Below are 17,505 nucleotides of genomic sequence, written 5' to 3' on the forward strand. Positions count from 1 at the left end.
CAATGCACTGAATAATTTATTTTCTTCTTCGATGCAAGTGTGAAAAACAAAAAACTTTTTTTTTGAGTTTCACCCACCCTGTTTAGTTAGTAGTGAATAACTTTGATGTGAACTTAATAGATTAAGTGGTAAAATACATGTGTCAATGCTTTGATGGGGTTTAGGCTTTGCTTTTCTCAGAGGATTCCGGTGACGTCACCTCTCCACCTCTGAAGCGCTGAGTGAGTTCCGCTGACATCACGGAGCAGCAGGATTTCTGAAAAAAAAAGTAGGTCATTTTCACTTTCTGTGTGTGTGTGTGTGTGTGTGTGTGTACCATTCTCTCAGGACAATTTAAAGGTGCAGTCTGTAAGAATGACAGCTAGTGTTCGAAATAGGTACTGCAGTCCAAATTCCAAAATATCGGAGATAGTTGTTTCCCGACGCTCACGTGGGTTGCCAGTTTGAGGACACGCGACTGGAGCGAGCGCAATAGGTTGGTTTCACGTGACGTTACGCTGCTGCATCGCGAGAGCGCGAAAATTCAGATGGAGGGCAGGAAGTGAAATAGCTGAGGATCTGCCATCAATGTTTTGTGTAGTTTACGGCGGCTCCAATCGTTCGAATCGAGAAAAGGGAAAGGGTTTTTATAGAGTACCAAAGATTGTCATTCATAAAGGTGAGAAATGTAAAAAGCTCACAGAACAACGCTGTAAAAAGTGGATTTTTAACGTAATGTTACATCTGCGGTTTTGGAGGAGCAGAGTCTGTTAATGCCGTGTCTCTGCACCGACGGTATGTTAGCTAGCCAACGTGTTTTTTTGTGTCTGTGTTTATATAGCATTAGGTTGTCGTTCAGGGGATCAGTGGGAATGGGACATTAAATGATCAAGGTAAATTAGACTCAATTAGGGCTGGTCCGATACCATTTTTTGAGCTTCGAAGCTTCGGTAGTAATGAACATCGAATATTCGAAGCTTCGGAATCTCTATATGTCTGTCTGTCCGTTTGCAATTTGATTATTTCGAGAACCGTTCATCCAAACGACTTCACAAGGAGTGCAGTGCCGTATTTGGTGCAATATAGATAGACAGGCGAGACGCGACACGTTCAGAATTAATAAACTTTTATTAAACTACAGAACAGCGCAAGCGGGAAGCGCGCGCGCCTCAAGCGAGCAGAGCTTATATGCCAAGAACGGACACTGCATTAGTGATATAAAACACACACACACACACAGGTCTGTTAACTTAAATATTAGACAACCTTATTAAAAATATTGCTTAAGTTAACAGCCCTGTGTGTTTTATATCACTAGTGAGTGCAGTGTCCGTTCTCGGAGCATGTAAGCCTGCTCGCGTGAGGCGCGCCGCTTCTTTATTTAAATCTACCCTACTTTGTCAGTAATTTGTTAGTGAGAAAAATATTAGACTAGCTTATTAAAAATATTGCTTTTCTCACTAACAAATTACTGAAAAAGTAGGGTAGATTTAAATAAGCGGCGCGCCTCACGCGAGCAGGGCTTATATGCTCCGAGAACGGACACTGCACGCACTAGTGATATAAAACACACAGGTCTGTTAACTTAAGCAATATTTTTAATAAGGTAGTCTAATATTTTTCTCACTAACAAATTACTGACAAAGTAGGGTAGATTTAAATAGCCTAAAGAAGCGGCGCGCCTCACGCGAGCAGGCTTAAATGCTCCGAGAACAGACACTGCACGCACTCGTGATATAAAACACACACGTCTTTTAACTTAAGCTATATTTTTAATAAGGTATGTCTTATAATATTTTTCTCACTGACAAAGTAGGGTAGATTTAAATCAATAAAAACGAAATTTAAATAAATAAAAACGAAATTTAAATATAGAAAAACGAAATTTAAATAAAGAAAAACGAAAAATAAATAAACTGTAATAGCCTAAATAAAGAACACGGTAGCAATAACAATAACAATTTCAATAACAACATCACAAATTTCAATTTATATTTCGCAGTAGATTAATTTAGATTGATAATAACGGGTAAAAAGGATAATACATTTTGTTTCTATTATTCTATTTTCCACAATATCAAAGCAACGCAGCTTAACCCAAAAACACAAGCTCAGGCACTTCTGTCCATGATACAAACTCCGCTGTTCTGCGCTCTAGCCAGAGAATACTCTCGTTGCAGGAACACTTTTAGTAGTCCAAGAAGAAGCAAATATATTTATTAAGTAGCTATAACGAAGTTATATGTTAAGTATTATATTTCACCAGATTTTATAGTGTAAAAGATATTCAAGCGTGAATGAGAACCGTTTCGAGGGGGATGCCAGGTGTGCAAAAAAACGAAACAAAAAAAAACGAATATTCGAATGTTACATTTTCAAATCGAATACCAACCCACCGAACGAATATTCGAATTTTCGAATATTCGGGGGCAGCCCTAGACTGAATACGGACTCTCCGCAACGGTTTCCTCCATAGACGTATTCTGTTCATGTTTACTTCCTGCCCTCCATCTGAAATCGCCCCGCCTTCCCGTGTCATCATAATCACGTGACTGAAACCCAGCTATTGACAATGAAACTGCCGATGAGACTTACTTTTTAATTTGATGAGTTCATTTATCCGCGTTTTAATATGCTCTCGTTTTTTTGATTTTTAGATGGATACTGAGGCTTTTAAGGTTGAGTAGAATCTGCAATCTCTGACCCAGTTTGTTTGCTGGCTGCAATAGGCCGTGTTTCCTGCCAACTGGAATCCCGGGGTGTCGAAATACTATTGGTTAAACTGACTGTGTGTGATATTACACAGACCAAAGCAAAAACAGACATTCCATCAGAAACACACATTTCAAAGTAAAATAACTGGCTGTAGAAGTGTTTTTCAAAGAAACAAGTATGTGCACTTAGATATTTCCTAAATACCTGCAAACATATTGGTATTTTTATGCTTTAGTAGAGTGAAAAAGTTACATACAGCACCTTTAATACCATGGTCCATTTTTTTCTTAGTAGTGTATAGTATTTAATGAATTAATTATGAACGTATCATCCTACATTGTTTTAAATGTTTGAATCTTTGGCAGATAAATTAGGCTCTTGCTCTCACAGACGAGGCTTAAACTCAGTCCCAGACTAAAATGCATGTTTGAGCTGTTATAACTGAAAGCAACTTGCACTGACATATCTTAAAATACGTCAGCCATTGTTTTTTTATCTCAGGATGCACACCAGTAATGTATTTTTCTAAGGCACATTTATAAAAGCTATAAGGCCTGGTTTCACAGACTGGGCTTAGATTTAGCCAGGATTAGGCCTTAGTTAATTTAGGACATTTAAGAAGCTTTTATAGACCTTATTCGCAAACACCGGAAGTAGCTAACCGCGGCCATATTGTTGACATGACATCTGTCCTGCTGCCCCTAGCCGCGCCGGCCCGCGCGCAGATTTGAGTTGAGGGGAGCAGTAGCCTAATGGCTTCATCTCGTCGGTATCAAGAGAAGATAAGCTTGATTGGTGTGGACCCACATCAAATAGACCCAATAGCATTAAGTAAAGATCCGTCCTTATTGCCAGCCGTAACTTATCCGGATATTTATAACTATCTCGTTCATACAGTATCCGTATACAAACTACAATTTACCTCAACAAGGCAACATAATGAACGACACTCGTCTCATTCGTGGAGGTGGAAAAACAAGTTCTTTGTGACATGCAAGATTTGTTGTATTAAAATGTAAATGCAAAAGAAAAGGCATGAGAGTCGGTTGTTTTTGTCAATTTAAAGTTTTAATTTAAAATGTTTGCGAATAGTAGTACATGGTTATATTTGACCACTTGCTTGAGCAACTTAATATATAGAAGTAATGCATGGAATAATTGGCTTATGTTGTTAAAATAGTGAGTATGTGTTAAAATAAAAATAGTGAGTACCGGGGTGTTTGTGGTACAGCCGCGGATCAGTTACGCACTGCAAACGCAGCATATAAAGCACTATAGCGCGTCCTGCTTCTGTACCATATACGCACCGCACACGCATTGCACACGGATTATGTGTGAAACCTGTAGTAAAATGATGGGAACAGACTTTCCTGTGGGGAGTTGGCTGAAAGTTTAGCCTATTTATCCTAGCTCGCCTCTCCTGCGCTGGCTCAACTCTGTCTCCTTCCCTTCACGTTTTCTGACAGTCGGTAACTTATCGCGTAAAAACTAACTCCGGGGTTCTTGCTGTTGTTAGAACAGCCGTGTATTACACAACACAACATCACGCTGTTTAAAAAAAAAAATACAGTGGATAATACCGACGCTGCCTCGCTTGTCAATTGACAGACTGACAGTTGCCGTGGTTTCTATGTCAACAATATGGCCGCCGCAAACATTGATGACGCAGATCGAATAACATCTAAAAACATGCCTTTGAATTAGAAATAAATATATATGATATGATGACCATGATTTTAACATATTTGCTGATCCTGGAACAGCATTCCAATCTCAACCAATCAGATTTGAGGGACAAGTTTTACAGTTTATGTCATGTTTAGGCTTACAATCAGGGTTAGGTGCTTCTACATCAGTGTTCACCTATCATTTTCCTCTGATCAGGCTTTAGGTTAGGTTTAGGATAGGGACAGGGTTAGGAGTAGGACTAAATTTTCAGACAGGAATGTTGTTCCAGGATCCAGGAACATGTCTTAAGGCCTGTAAAAAGGAATCACTTGCGCCTCAGCCTAGCCTGTGCTCTCGGAACAGGACACAACAATCTTGAGAAAAGGACCCAAGGTCTATGGGACCAAGGAGCAGGACCGGAGCACAGAACGTTTTAATAAATTTATTAGAGCAAAAAGACCAACGTTTCGACGCACATGCGTCTTCTTCAGAGTCAAAACACAAAACACGTTTTGACTCTGAAGAAGACGCATGTGCGTCGAAACGTTGGTCTTTTTGCACTAATGTCTTAAGGCCTGTTCACACCAAGGACGATAACTATAAAGATATAGTTCTAAAAATCGTTCTCAATATCAAAGAATAGCAGAGTCCACACCACAGCTATAACAATAACGGCACAGAGAAACAATATTGTTGGAATCACTTTCAGAACGATTTTTTTTGCAGCTGATGAACGATAAAAACACTGACAGCCAATCAGAATTCATCCTGCTGTAACGAGCTCAATCATTTAAAGTGGCAGACAAGCACGGACTTAGATTAAAAGGAACAATATCATCCACTGGTGTGGATGCTAATATAGTTATCTTTCTTTATAGTTATCGTTCTTAGTGTGAAGGCGGCTTTACTTGGCAATATCACGCTGTCCATATACAGAGAGATAGAGAGAGAGATAGAGAGATGGGCTTCTCACCTGCTGAGTGTTAGCGATTTTGCGTGATTTGGCAGCCAGTTCCATCAAAGCCAAGAAAAGCCCCAGTCCCAGACCGAGTGCCAGTAATAAGAAGATTCCCTTCAGACTGCTGGGCTTCAGTGGAGCACTCTTGCCATTTTTAGCCACACAACTGCTAGCCCACCACTTACTGCGGAAGTACTCCAGCTCGCCCGACTCACTCAGATGGAGAATGGCAACACTTAGGTTTTTCAGTAGAGGAGAGCCTGAGGACATTAATACACACACACACACACACACACACACACACACACACACACACACACACACACCCACACACACACACACACACACACACACACACACACACACACACACACACGGTGAGATGTAGATGCTAATACCATGGCACTACTGATTACAATATTCAAGTACCATGGTTTTTATATGGTAAATGAACTGTAGTTATAGGAATATCATTGAACATTAAACCATTCATCCATGGCATTACTCAATTATTTTGAGACTTAATTTTCTGTATGCAAAAATCTATAGTTTTATGGAACAGAGAGCATACCTAAAGGAGCAGCAATGCTGTAACCCCTCATGCCGATGATTTCTGGGGCACGTGTAAGGTTGCAGTATCTTGCCACTGCCAGGTCGAGGGACACAGACTCGCCGATGAAAGCATAGTTGCCTTTCTGAGCCTTGCGGAAACCTTCTTCTGCAGTGAGTGAATAGCTCTGAGCTTTCTTGATGTGCTCATAGATTCTGTTGTATGTGGGGTTGATTGAGTTCTGTCAAAGGCGAGTAACAGTAAAACATATAGTAGTTGGCAGCTGTTTTTCAAATAATGCTTAAAGTCATGCATACTTACCATGCTCAGTGATCTTTATCAACTCTAAATCGGGTCAAACACAGCTTAAAAGTATTGTATGTTTAATATTTTCACCCAAAAATCTAAATCTCATCCTTTATTCACTCTTATGCTGTTCCAATTTCAGCCCATAAGACTTCATCTTTGGAACACAAATTAAGATATTTTCTCTCGATTTTTGTAAATCAACTAGAAGTTGTAATCAACATTTTCAAGCTTCTAAAGGTAATTTAAGACATCATTAAAGTAATCCGATCAAACGTTTTATTCTAAGTTTTCTGTATTTATATGGTGAACGGGTTCTCGGTTCACCAAGTAAACTAAGCTGCTGATGACTAATTTTTATATGTGAATAAAAGCCTAAAGAAAATGTGTTTCTGTATATCTGTATATTCAGGAGACCGCTCAATACATATACTTTTACTATGTACTTTTTGAAGTTAAAAAATGTTGATTACATAGGCCTACTGGACAAAAATAGTTGAAAAAATATTAAAAATGTAATTTGTGTTCAGAAGATGAACAAAAGTTTTATCGGTTTGGGATGAGATGAGATGAGGGTGAGTGATTTGACAGTTTGAGATTTTTCAGTTTTCTGATGAACTATAATAATAATCATTTTATATACTAAAATGAAATTATTATATTGAATAAATTCTGTCTTACCTTGAAGAATGCAAAAGAAGAAGAATCTTTAATGGTACCATACTCAATCAAGTTTTGATTAGCAAGGTCTTCAAAGCTCTTGATTGACAGTTGCTGGTTGTCTGAATGCAGCCATAAACTAAGGTTGGCAAAGTAACAAGCAAGCAACACTAATGAAAACAGCCACCAGATAGCTGTAATGACCCTTCCCGAAAGAGCCTTTGGGTGAGGACCAGCACCTGCGGAAAAATTTATAGCAAACCTTTTAGTAAACTTACTAATCTGGCAACCCAGGCTCACTGGATATATGTGCCTGTGGCATAATTTATGCAAAATTATATTAAGTTAAAGTGAAATGTCCAGTGAGTGGCACTAAAAGCATGTTCAGTTTTAAATGAAACATAATGAATGTGGCAATGTTTTATTACCTTGGTTGATGTAGGCTACTTATTGTGGCAGTTCGAAAAATAAAATTCCAGTGCTTGACTCTAAATGCTAAATCGCGTTTGAATAGAATAATTTAGGCCTACCACCTTGATCCTAAACCCAAACAATAGTTTTAACAAATGCTAAATAATGCGATAGATTAAAAACGCATTTACTGAAGATGCAATTTTAGCTTGCTTAGTCTATAAACTCTTTTATCATGACTCGTGTTTCACAGTAGGAATGCCAACTCATATCTAAACAATTGCAATGCTGCCCTATCATAAGCGCTGTAACCTAGGTTTCCAGATGTTCATTTTAGCTGAAAACCGTACACTGTAAAAAATAAAACCGTAATCTTTACGGTAAAAAAACGGCAGCTGTGGTTGCCAGAACTTTATCGTCAAAAATACGGTAGCAATGTTATTGGTTTTACAGACTTAACTTAAAATTTACAGTAGTAAACCGTATTTTTGATTATCTGATATTATGTTTATTTACCAACCTATTGAAGTATTGATATCTGTTTTGTACCATTGTAATATACTGAGAACCAACAATCATCACAGCAGTGATGAGTCACATGATGAATCAAAGCTTATAACAAGCAGCTCTTCCACAAGAAAGTTAATACTAATATATAGAAGCTGCACAGTGTCATTCACACAAACACTAAACACCATCATGGTAACACACATGAAATTAAAAAAATGCAATAAACATTAATTTAACAACATTAAATGTAACATAAAACCCTAATGTACATAACTGATTAGAAAAAAACTAAGAAAACTATGAGGAAACAGTTATTTTAACAAAAATACATAAAATGTGAAGTGTCACACAGGGAATTGTGGGAATGTCAATTTACGGGTTTTCACTGTAAATTATACAATGCGTTGTTCTTTTTCACTTTCAAAAACTACTTGGTTACTCACGTAACCTCAGTTCCCTGAGTTAGGGAACGAAGTATTGCGTAGCTATACGCAGTGGGAAAACTCCTTTTCCTCGATTCTACTGAACCTTATGTAAAACGCATTTGCAGCTGCACAGCTAGCACATATAGCGTCTCGCTCGCTTATAGGCTGTGCTGCAGCAACTGCACATCCAATGGCGCGGGCGCTCCTGACGTTCGACCAATGAGATCGCTCCACGTCATCACACGTCAGAGCCCGTCATAGGGACAAGGCCTAGCCTATATAAGCCCCTGAACTCGCCAAAATAGCAGGTTTATACGACTGAAGCGACAAATACCCAGTTAAAATAGTGCGGCCGGCTACGCAATACTTCGTTCCCTAACTCAGGGAACTGAGGTTACGTGAGTAACCAAGTAGTTCCCTTTCGAACGGTCACTTCGTATTGCGTAGCTATACGCAGTGGGAACGCTATGCAAAACGCCGCACTGAATAACTGGTTGCCACTGCAACTCAGGAACCCTGAGCATACAGAACAAGCTATAAACCACTTAATATGTATACACTAGAGCCGACACCGTCAGGTCCAGGTGAATACATCAGAATTTCTCGATAAGGTCAAGAATATGAAAATACCACCAGCCTTAGCGGGTTTATAATATAAAGATTTTTACCGGCCAGAAGCGGGTTTATATACATATATATGTGAATGTGGTTATGCACAGAACAAATGATGAAAGACCAGACACTGTCAAGGCCCTAATCATACAGAAAGCACCCCTGCCTGTAGGGAGGGTACTTCCAAATTATAGAATTTCATAAATATTGACGGCGAGGCCCAACCGGCCGCCTCACAAATGTCTTGGATGGGAAAACCAGACGACCACGCCCACGACGAGGCCATGCCTCTGGTCGAATGGGCTTTAACACCTAAAGGGAAAACCTGACCCGCTGAGGTATAAGCCGTCGAAATGGCCTCCACTATCCATCTAGACAGTCTCTGTTTAGTGACAGGATCCCCTTTGGATCGACCACCAAAGCAGACAAAAAGCTGTTCTGATTGCCTAAACGATGCAGAACGCTCCAGATAGATTCTCAGCGCCCTGACAGGGCAGAGAAAGTTAACCTCCCCACCCTCCGTGGAAGGGGTAAGGGCTAACAATGTCACCACCTGTGCTCTGAACGGCGTTGAGAGCACTTTGGGTACATAACCATGCCTGGGCTTGAGGATGACCCTGGAATCACCAGGACCAAACTCCAAACATGCCGGGCTCACAGAAAGAGCCTGCAGATCTCCCACTCGCTTAATAGATGCCAATGCCAACAGGAGAGCAGTCTTCAGCGAGAGAAGTTTAAGATCCACCGACTGGAGTGGTTCAAAAGGTGGACCCTTCAAAGCCCCTAGGACCACAGATAGGCCCCAGGACGGCACAGAAGGAGGTCTGGAGGGGTTTAATCCTCCTAGCACCCTTCAAAAATCTCACGACCAGGTCGTTTCTTCCCAGTGACTGGCCAGCTACCAGAACATGGTGTGCTGCAATAGCTGCCACATACACCTTGAGTGTGGACGGGGAGCGATCCGCGTCCAACAGCTCCTGTAGGAATGAGAGAACCACAGATATGTCACATGACTCCGGATTCAGACGGTTTTTCGAGCACCAGCCGGAAAAAAAAACCCATTTCGAAGCATAAAGGCGCCGAGTCGATGGGGCCCTAGCTTCAGATATAGTATTCAGCACCTTCACAGGAAGGTCCCCGGATACCGGTTCAAGGGCCACACATGTAGGGCCCACAGGTCGGGTCGCGGATGCCACAACGACCCCTTTGCCTGCGTGAGGAGGTCTTTCCTCATCGGGACAGGCCATGAAGCTGCATCCGAAATCTGAACCAGCTCCGGAAACCACAGCTTGGACTTCCAAAGAGGAGCCACCAGAAGGACCGGGCACCTGCACTCCCTGACCCGCTTGATGACTTGTGGAATCATCGAGACAGGGGGAAATGCATACAGGGGGCGGTTGGGCCAGGCGTGGGCCAATGCATCCCTGTCTTTCGAGAAGAACAGATTGCAATGGGTGTTGTTCTCCGAGGCAAACAGGTCGATCTCGGCCCTGCCAAACACTTCCCATATCAGACTGACCGTCTGTGGGTTTAGGGACCACTCGCCGAGGGGAGTGTTGTCCCGTGAGAGCATATCCGCGCCCAGATTCTGGACGCCCGGGATATGTGCAGCCCTCAGAGAGCTCAGATTTCTCTGTGCCCACAAGAGGAGATCCCTTGCCATAGCATGCAGGCCACCTGACCTGACGCCCCCTTGGCGATTTATGTAGGCCACCACTGACATGTTGTCTGTGCGGACTAAGATGTGATGACCTTTGAGGCTCGATAGAAAAGCATTCAGGGCCAGACCAACTGCTTTCATTTCCAGACAGTTGATGTGTAAGCTCCGTTCCGCGCTCGACCAGAGGCCGGAAGCAGGCATGCCCTCGTGTAATGCCCCCCAACCCAGGTTGGATGCATCCGTAAAGACAACTTTCCTTCTGGAAATTGTCCCCATTTTCACACCCTCTTGGTACCAGCCCTGAGCCCGCCAGGGAACCAGGGTCCTTAAACAACCGTGATTCACTCTGATGCGTAGGCTGCCTGACTGCCATGCATACGTTGGCACCCGGCGTTTCAGCCAGTGCTGCAGCGGGCGCATGCGCAGCAGTCCCATGCGAAGCACTGGTGATGCTGCTGCCATAAGACCCAGTAGTTTCTGAAATTTCTTCAGAGGCACACACTCTCGCTCTCTGAACGAGGATGCCAGCGCACGCACTGAGAGCGCACGCTCTGGTGTGAGCCGCGCTCTCATTGGCACCGAGTCTAAAACTATGCCCAGAAAGATCACACTATGACAGGTTGATAGTTTGCTCTTTGAAACATTGATCGTGAGACCCAAGCATTCCAAATGGCCGAGAATCAGATTTCTGTGAGCTATCAGTTCGCCTCTCGACTGCGCTAGCACCAGCCAGTCGTCGAGGTAATTCAGTACGCGCACTCCTCTCTGTCTCAGAGGAGAGAGCGCTGCATCCACACACTTCGTAAAAGTGCGAGGTGCCAGAGACAGGCCGAACGGCAGAACTGTGTACTGATAAGCCTGTCCCTCGAAGGCGAATCTCAAGAATGGCCTGTGACGAGGGTTTATTTGAATATGAAAGTAAGCATCTTTCAGATCCATCGTAACAAACCAATCCCCCGGGCGAATTTGCGCGAGGATCTGTTTGATAGTTAACATTTTGAAGGGACGTCGCATGAGCGCCTTGTTCAAATGTCTCAAATCTAGTATGGGTCTGAGACCGCCGTCTTTCTTCGGAACTAGAAAATAACCGCTGTAAAAACCCGCGTGCTTTAGCGCAGGGGGGACTAATTCTATCGCCCCTTTTGCTAATAATTTCTGCACTTCGGTGCGAAGCACGTGACCCACGTCGCTTCTCACCGAGGTCTCGACAACCGCCTGAAACTTTGGGGGTCTGCGAGCGAATTGGAGCGAGTAGCCTCGCTTTATAATGTTTATGACCCAACTCGACACACCGGAGATAGCTTGCCAGGCTAGAACCCGTGTGGCTAGGGACTGACACACTGAAAGGGGGGAGCCACCTAATGTAGGGGGATCTGAAACCCTTATAATGTGATTTGTGCATACATTGAATGTTTGACCGACTGTACAGGCATATGCGTGTGGGGAAGTCAGTGTTACCACAGGGGAGGGGCCCCCTATCTGAGGGGGGCCGTGAACCCGTGTATTGTAATTGTGAAACATGCTCTTTTTGTGATTTATTTGGGTCGCCGTGAAAACGGCGTTTGGTTGTAAAGACGCGCTTACTGCGGGCCTGTTTACAGAAATAAAATCCCCATCCACCCGAACTGAACAGGGGGTTGTGGGAGGTCTCGTTGGCATTTTCGAGGGTGGTCCGGCCGGCGCGGGACACTCGCCCTCTTTCTTCATGCTGCGTGCTAGGACGACTTCGGCGGTGCTGCTTCGGGCGCAACGCTGGGCCGCGGGCCTTGGCGCCGGGGCATTGGGAAGCGCTTCGCAGCTCTTGTCTGGCGCTGGGCATCAGCCGCAGGGCGGGGCTGAGAGGCCTGCTGTTTCGGTTTCGCTGGCTGAGGCGTAAACGGAGCTGGTTTAGTTTTGCTCGATGCAGAGCTAGAGCGCTTCGGCAGGAAGTGTCGCATGGCCTGGGACGCCTTCTGTGCCTCGGTGTATCGCTCCGCGAACCCCTTCACCGCTGGGCCGAAGAGACCGGTGTTGGTGACCGGTGCATCGAGGAACTTGGACTTCTCAGAATCCTTGATGTTGGTGAGGTTCAGCCAGAGATGGCGTTCAGCCACGACCAAGCTAGCCATGTTCCTCCCGATCGCCCGCCAATGTACCATTAGATCTATCACAGTTATTTACCGTATATAGTACGGAAACTTTCTGTTAACCAATTAACAGTCTTTTACCGTTAAAATCACGATTATTTTTTACAGTGTAGTGAATCATATGTATGTAGCCTATGTATGTTTTTGAAGGATAGCGGTGTTTCCCCAGTGAGCCTATGATGCTTTTATGGTTGTTGCAATGTTATTAAACAAAATTAAATCATACCAATTTATCATACACCAATTGCCAATGTCTATTCATGAACTGGCTCTTAACCATTTAATGTGATACAGGTAAATCCAAATCCAGTTTAAAAAACAGCCTACGATTAGCCAAGTTGTTTTGTTGTATTGTAAAGTGTGTGAGGGTGTAAATACTTGTAAGCATACTTATCCATGCTATGTAAGCTACCTTGAAGAGTTAGTGCTCCCATGGTATACCATAAACTGTGTGAGAGCGTGAAGCAATTATTTTCTTCCTCTGGTTGCTCCCATTCACTGGGGCTTATCCTGAAAAACAGACCATAGGCATGGTTTTGCAGTTTTTTGGATATCATGATAATTTGAAGGATCTTGGAACACCAACTAAATACCATGGCATATCATATGATATATCATCCTACATTACAAAGTGCCATGGTATTACCATCCCACCCTTACCGTGACACAAAGAAGATACAGACAGAGGTCAACAGGTAGGCGACCAGTATACCCATCCACATCTCAGTGGAGAACAGGTTAAGAAGGCTCAGGAACTGCGAGTCATCTGAAGCCAAGTCTTTTATTAGGATGAAACTAAGGCCAGTCTGCATGAAGGGTTTGCTCATCTCCACAGCTGTCTCACGTTTAGCTGTAATAGTTAGTGGCGCCACAGCGATGTCTGCTTCCTGTAGAAATCAGCAACATACACATGGAGACACACACAAGGAAGGTTTCTTGGGACTATTTTTACATAATACAGGTAAAACTTTGTAGAAACATGTGTAGATTTATAAGTGTAGATTTAAAAGTATTGCCTCAATGAGAAAGGCAGACCTTCACATTTTCAGATAAGACGAACACAGAAATAAATTATATAGGTTAAAATCCCCATGAAATCATAGAAGTTGAAGTTTTTTGGCTTTTAGTATGAATATGTTAACCTTACTGTTATCAAGTTAGTGTGCGTCAAAACAATTACAAAATCTGCATTTTGAAGATATAAGCATTCAAAACTTAGTCTCTCAGTTTTGCCAATATGGATCAATGATTTTGATGATATCACTGTAGACTTCAGATTCTCATCAGATCAGATTATCTGTCCAATGAAATGCTCTCTAGAATCTGAAGCATCCTGCCCCATACACTATAAATAGACTCTGAAGCTGCGCTAAAATCAGTCACTTGTTAAAGGGGTGTTAAAATGCCATTTTCACAAGATGTAAAATAAATCTCTGATGTCCCCAGAGTGTGTGTGTGAAGTTTTAGCACAAAATACCCCACAGATATTTTTATATAGCATGTTAAAGTTGTCACTTTTTGAGGCTTTGCAAAAACGCACCGTTTTGTGCCTGGCCCTTTAAATGCAAATGAGCTGCTGCAGAGGGCAGGGTTTCAAGAGCTCGTGTGTGTTAGCCAAGGGGGTAATCCACCAGCCGGAAACTGAAGCTTCGCTTGGGGGCCGCCATTGTAGCAGACCATCACCTGCTGTTAGCATTCCATTGACTCCCATTCATTTTGGCGTCACTTTGACAGCGAATAACTTTACATCTGAGGCGTCCAAAGACTCCATTTGTCCATTATTTATTTCTTAAGAAACAGGACAATGTATAAAAGGCTTCATTACTTTGTATCTTACGTTATGGCCCCGTAGAAGGCGTTTTTGTAAAAATAGGCTAACGATTGCGTCATAACCACAGGACTCTGTCGCACAGAGAAATTACCGTATAGACAGAAGGAGAAGCTCGTAGGCAATCTTACTGTCTATGAGGCAATCGGGTGGACATGGAGGCATTAAGTCAAGGGAGAAGCCCATAGATAGAGAGTTCATAAAAGCAACGGGACAAAATATTTCAACAACAGATTTCAATTCAGATTTGTCTCGGCACAGCTACTAGAAGGTCAGAACGGTTGCTCGCGTCACATCTAAGTCGTCAAGCTCAGGTTGAGCCTGCGCAGTGCGCTTGGCTATCAGGAAGTGAGTGCTTCTAATGCGCTTCAACTTTCTCCTTTGAAATCTATTGGGTCGTTGTGTCCATTTCTTTTACTGTCTATGGTGTTAGCAGCTGCGATTACCTCACGCAGACACACTAAAATGACAGAAACTGTTTTGAATTTTAAAACAGAGTCAGTCAAAGATGGAGAGACTCAAGAAGAAGTGACAACATGTAGAATGCAACAGGACGTCTCTGAATGGTTAGTTGGTGAATTTATGTTGCTGATGTTGAGTTAACTATCTTCAATTAGGATATTCTGTCATGGTAATCTATAAATCGCTCATATAGGAACTTTTGTGAGATGCACACTGAGAGACTTTCTATTGCATGTGAAAAGATGGATGCTAAAGTTTGAGCTGACTCACAAATGTACTCTTATACAACAACTTTTCCTCTTCTCAACATGGACTGAGTGTTCCCGGGGGCGGGGTTTATGTACATTTTAGGGTTGGTGATGTCACTAACCCGGGAGGAATGTTGTGTAGTCCCTACCAGCCGTTTGTTGTAGTCCTTTTCTTTAAAAGCAAATATCTTCCTTTGCGTTGAACTTTGAGCGTTGTAACTTTGATAATGTTGTTTATGCTCAAACAGCAACATTTCACACTAACTAAAGTTAGAAAAGTGAAATCATACTTCACCACCCCTTTAACACAACTACTATTTTCTATATGGCAAATGGCACAACGTGCGCTGTATAGGGCAGGGTTTCTCAACCTTTTGCCTACTGCGACCCACTTTTCTTTTGTATGCCAGTCATATGACCCACTAAATAAATCTTGAATCACTGAAATGCCTCTTTAGATCTATAGGCTACAACGCAGGCCTATATGCTTATTATAATTAATGATAATCACGAAAACACACAAACATTTTCAATAATTAGGCAGACTATGAGGCAAACTGATTTTTTTACTCACGTTAATGTGATAGCCTTGAGACTGCCGCTCTGATCAGGCCAGACTTGGTGGAATTTGGAAAAGTGTGACTCGTAGTGTCGCACACAAACTGTTGTCAGCCTATTCCTGCTTTTTGTTTTCGTTGCAGTCACTGTTGAAAATCCCGACTCACAAAGAGACCATAAAACTTTAAATAATAGCCCGGGCTTTTATTTTCCCAAATCGTCGAACTGCACCGGCTTGTAGGCCTATTTGAGACAGGCCTTTATAATTTAGTGTTGAGATGTTGTTCATTGAGATGTTGTTCCTAGAGTCTCTAATCTCTAAAAATCTCCAAATGCTCCACGTGAAACTGCGGTCTTCCAACCTTTTACTATCGTGTCAATTGATTTTGATTAATATGCGCGAGGGATAGAGAGCAAGACAGCGCTCGTGTTGTTTGAAGACGTGAGTGCGCGCGCGCGGCCGGGGCGCTCTCTCTCTCTCTCTCTCTCTCTCTCTCTCTCTCTCTCTCTCTCTCTCTCTCTCTCTCTCTCTCTCTCTGCGCGTTATGCACTGTCAAGCGCAGCAAGCGGACGCTCTGACGGGTTTTAGAAGATTAAATACAACCCGAAACTAAAAAACAGACCCGGCTTCTATTTGAGACCGGCCTTTATTTACCCAAACCTGTCGCCACACCAGGCGTGTAAAAGAGACAGTATTCGGGACTCGGCTATTATTTGAAGTTTTACGGTAGTAGTGGTAATGGGAAGAGAAACTTCGTTGCACAATCTGCAAGTTGTGGATATTAATTTCTGGTTTGAATCCAAGCAATGAAAATAGCCTATGATTCGTCGGAGGATCGGCTACGTTTATACATGCACAACTTTTGTTTCAATCGGACTGAATTAATTCCGATTGATGAATCTGAATGTAGTGTTTACATGAACGCTAAACGTGCTGGGGTTAATGTGCGCGTTTATATGTCACAAGATTCAAATCGAATTATATGTTTTTGACATGCGCACACTGCACGAATAGAGTTTCCCGCTGTTTGCGCATACTAACTATTCTCTTACATTGGTTCTTTATTTGTTTTAAACAGCAGACTTAATATTTATCCATTGCTGGTCATAATTTGGAGACAATGAGGATATGAACCGTTGTGCCGTGCCCGTGCTGCTTATTTATCACGCAGTAAAAATGCCCAGCACCCAAAACCAGTCTGTGAATGAGAGTCTGAAACAAGGACTGGTGGGATGTTGTCCTGCTCCACTTCACAGACGCTGAGTGAAAGGAGAATTTTAGAATGATGGTACGCTCATTTATACGACACTTTACTCAAAAGGAAGAACAGCTCGTTCAGCGCGTCATACATCATTATGCTATGCGCAGTCCTTTAGTTTCGGTTTTCAATCCGATCAAGCGTTTATGTCCTCCCAGTTGGATTAGAAAAGGAATAAACCACCCCTTTCAATCGAATTGAAATTTTATTCGGATCGAGCTCAATCGGATCGATTAAGGTGTTTACATGAAGGCTTTTTAGTCCGATTGAACCGTCAATGCGTTTACTAACGGATTATTTGGATTTGGTTGCATGTAAACGTAGCCTGTTGCAATGAGCCTTTTGTGAAGCCCACTTATTGGCTGTGCCGGTTAACACAGAGAAAGTCTCGCGACCCCCTATAGAACGAACAACGACCCACTAGTGGGTCGCGACCCCCTGGTTGAGAAACACTGGTATAGGGGATAGGGAACGATTCAGACAGTGTAAATATGCCTTCCATTGGGGCAAATGAAGTCTGGTTTCACACGAACCGCCGCAGCACACAGTCTGCTCTGAAGAACCGAATGC

At 42.7% G+C, this 17,505-nt stretch overlaps 1 protein-coding gene across 1 annotated transcript in view; it reads right to left on the reverse strand.

The window, feature by feature from the left end:
* si:ch211-251b21.1 (uncharacterized protein LOC571720 homolog) overlaps positions 1-17,505 on the reverse strand; it is a 30,540-nt gene continuing 13,035 nt past the window's right edge. Inside the window, exons 4-9 of the mRNA XM_056246760.1 lie at positions 13,241-13,467; positions 12,993-13,090; positions 6,858-7,075; positions 5,892-6,111; positions 5,336-5,580; positions 1-256 (exon numbers count right to left, since the gene is read on the reverse strand). Coding sequence (XP_056102735.1) covers positions 161-256; positions 5,336-5,580; positions 5,892-6,111; positions 6,858-7,075; positions 12,993-13,090; positions 13,241-13,467 — 1,104 coding nt within the window. The 3' untranslated portion in view covers positions 1-160. The remainder of the gene's footprint in view (positions 257-5,335; positions 5,581-5,891; positions 6,112-6,857; positions 7,076-12,992; positions 13,091-13,240; positions 13,468-17,505) is intronic.

Source organism: Rhinichthys klamathensis, unplaced genomic scaffold (genome assembly GCF_029890125.1).
Source record: "Rhinichthys klamathensis goyatoka isolate OS25496 unplaced genomic scaffold, OSU_Roscu_1.1 h1tg000040l_1, whole genome shotgun sequence".
NCBI classification, from domain to species: domain Eukaryota; kingdom Metazoa; phylum Chordata; class Actinopteri; order Cypriniformes; family Leuciscidae; genus Rhinichthys; species Rhinichthys klamathensis.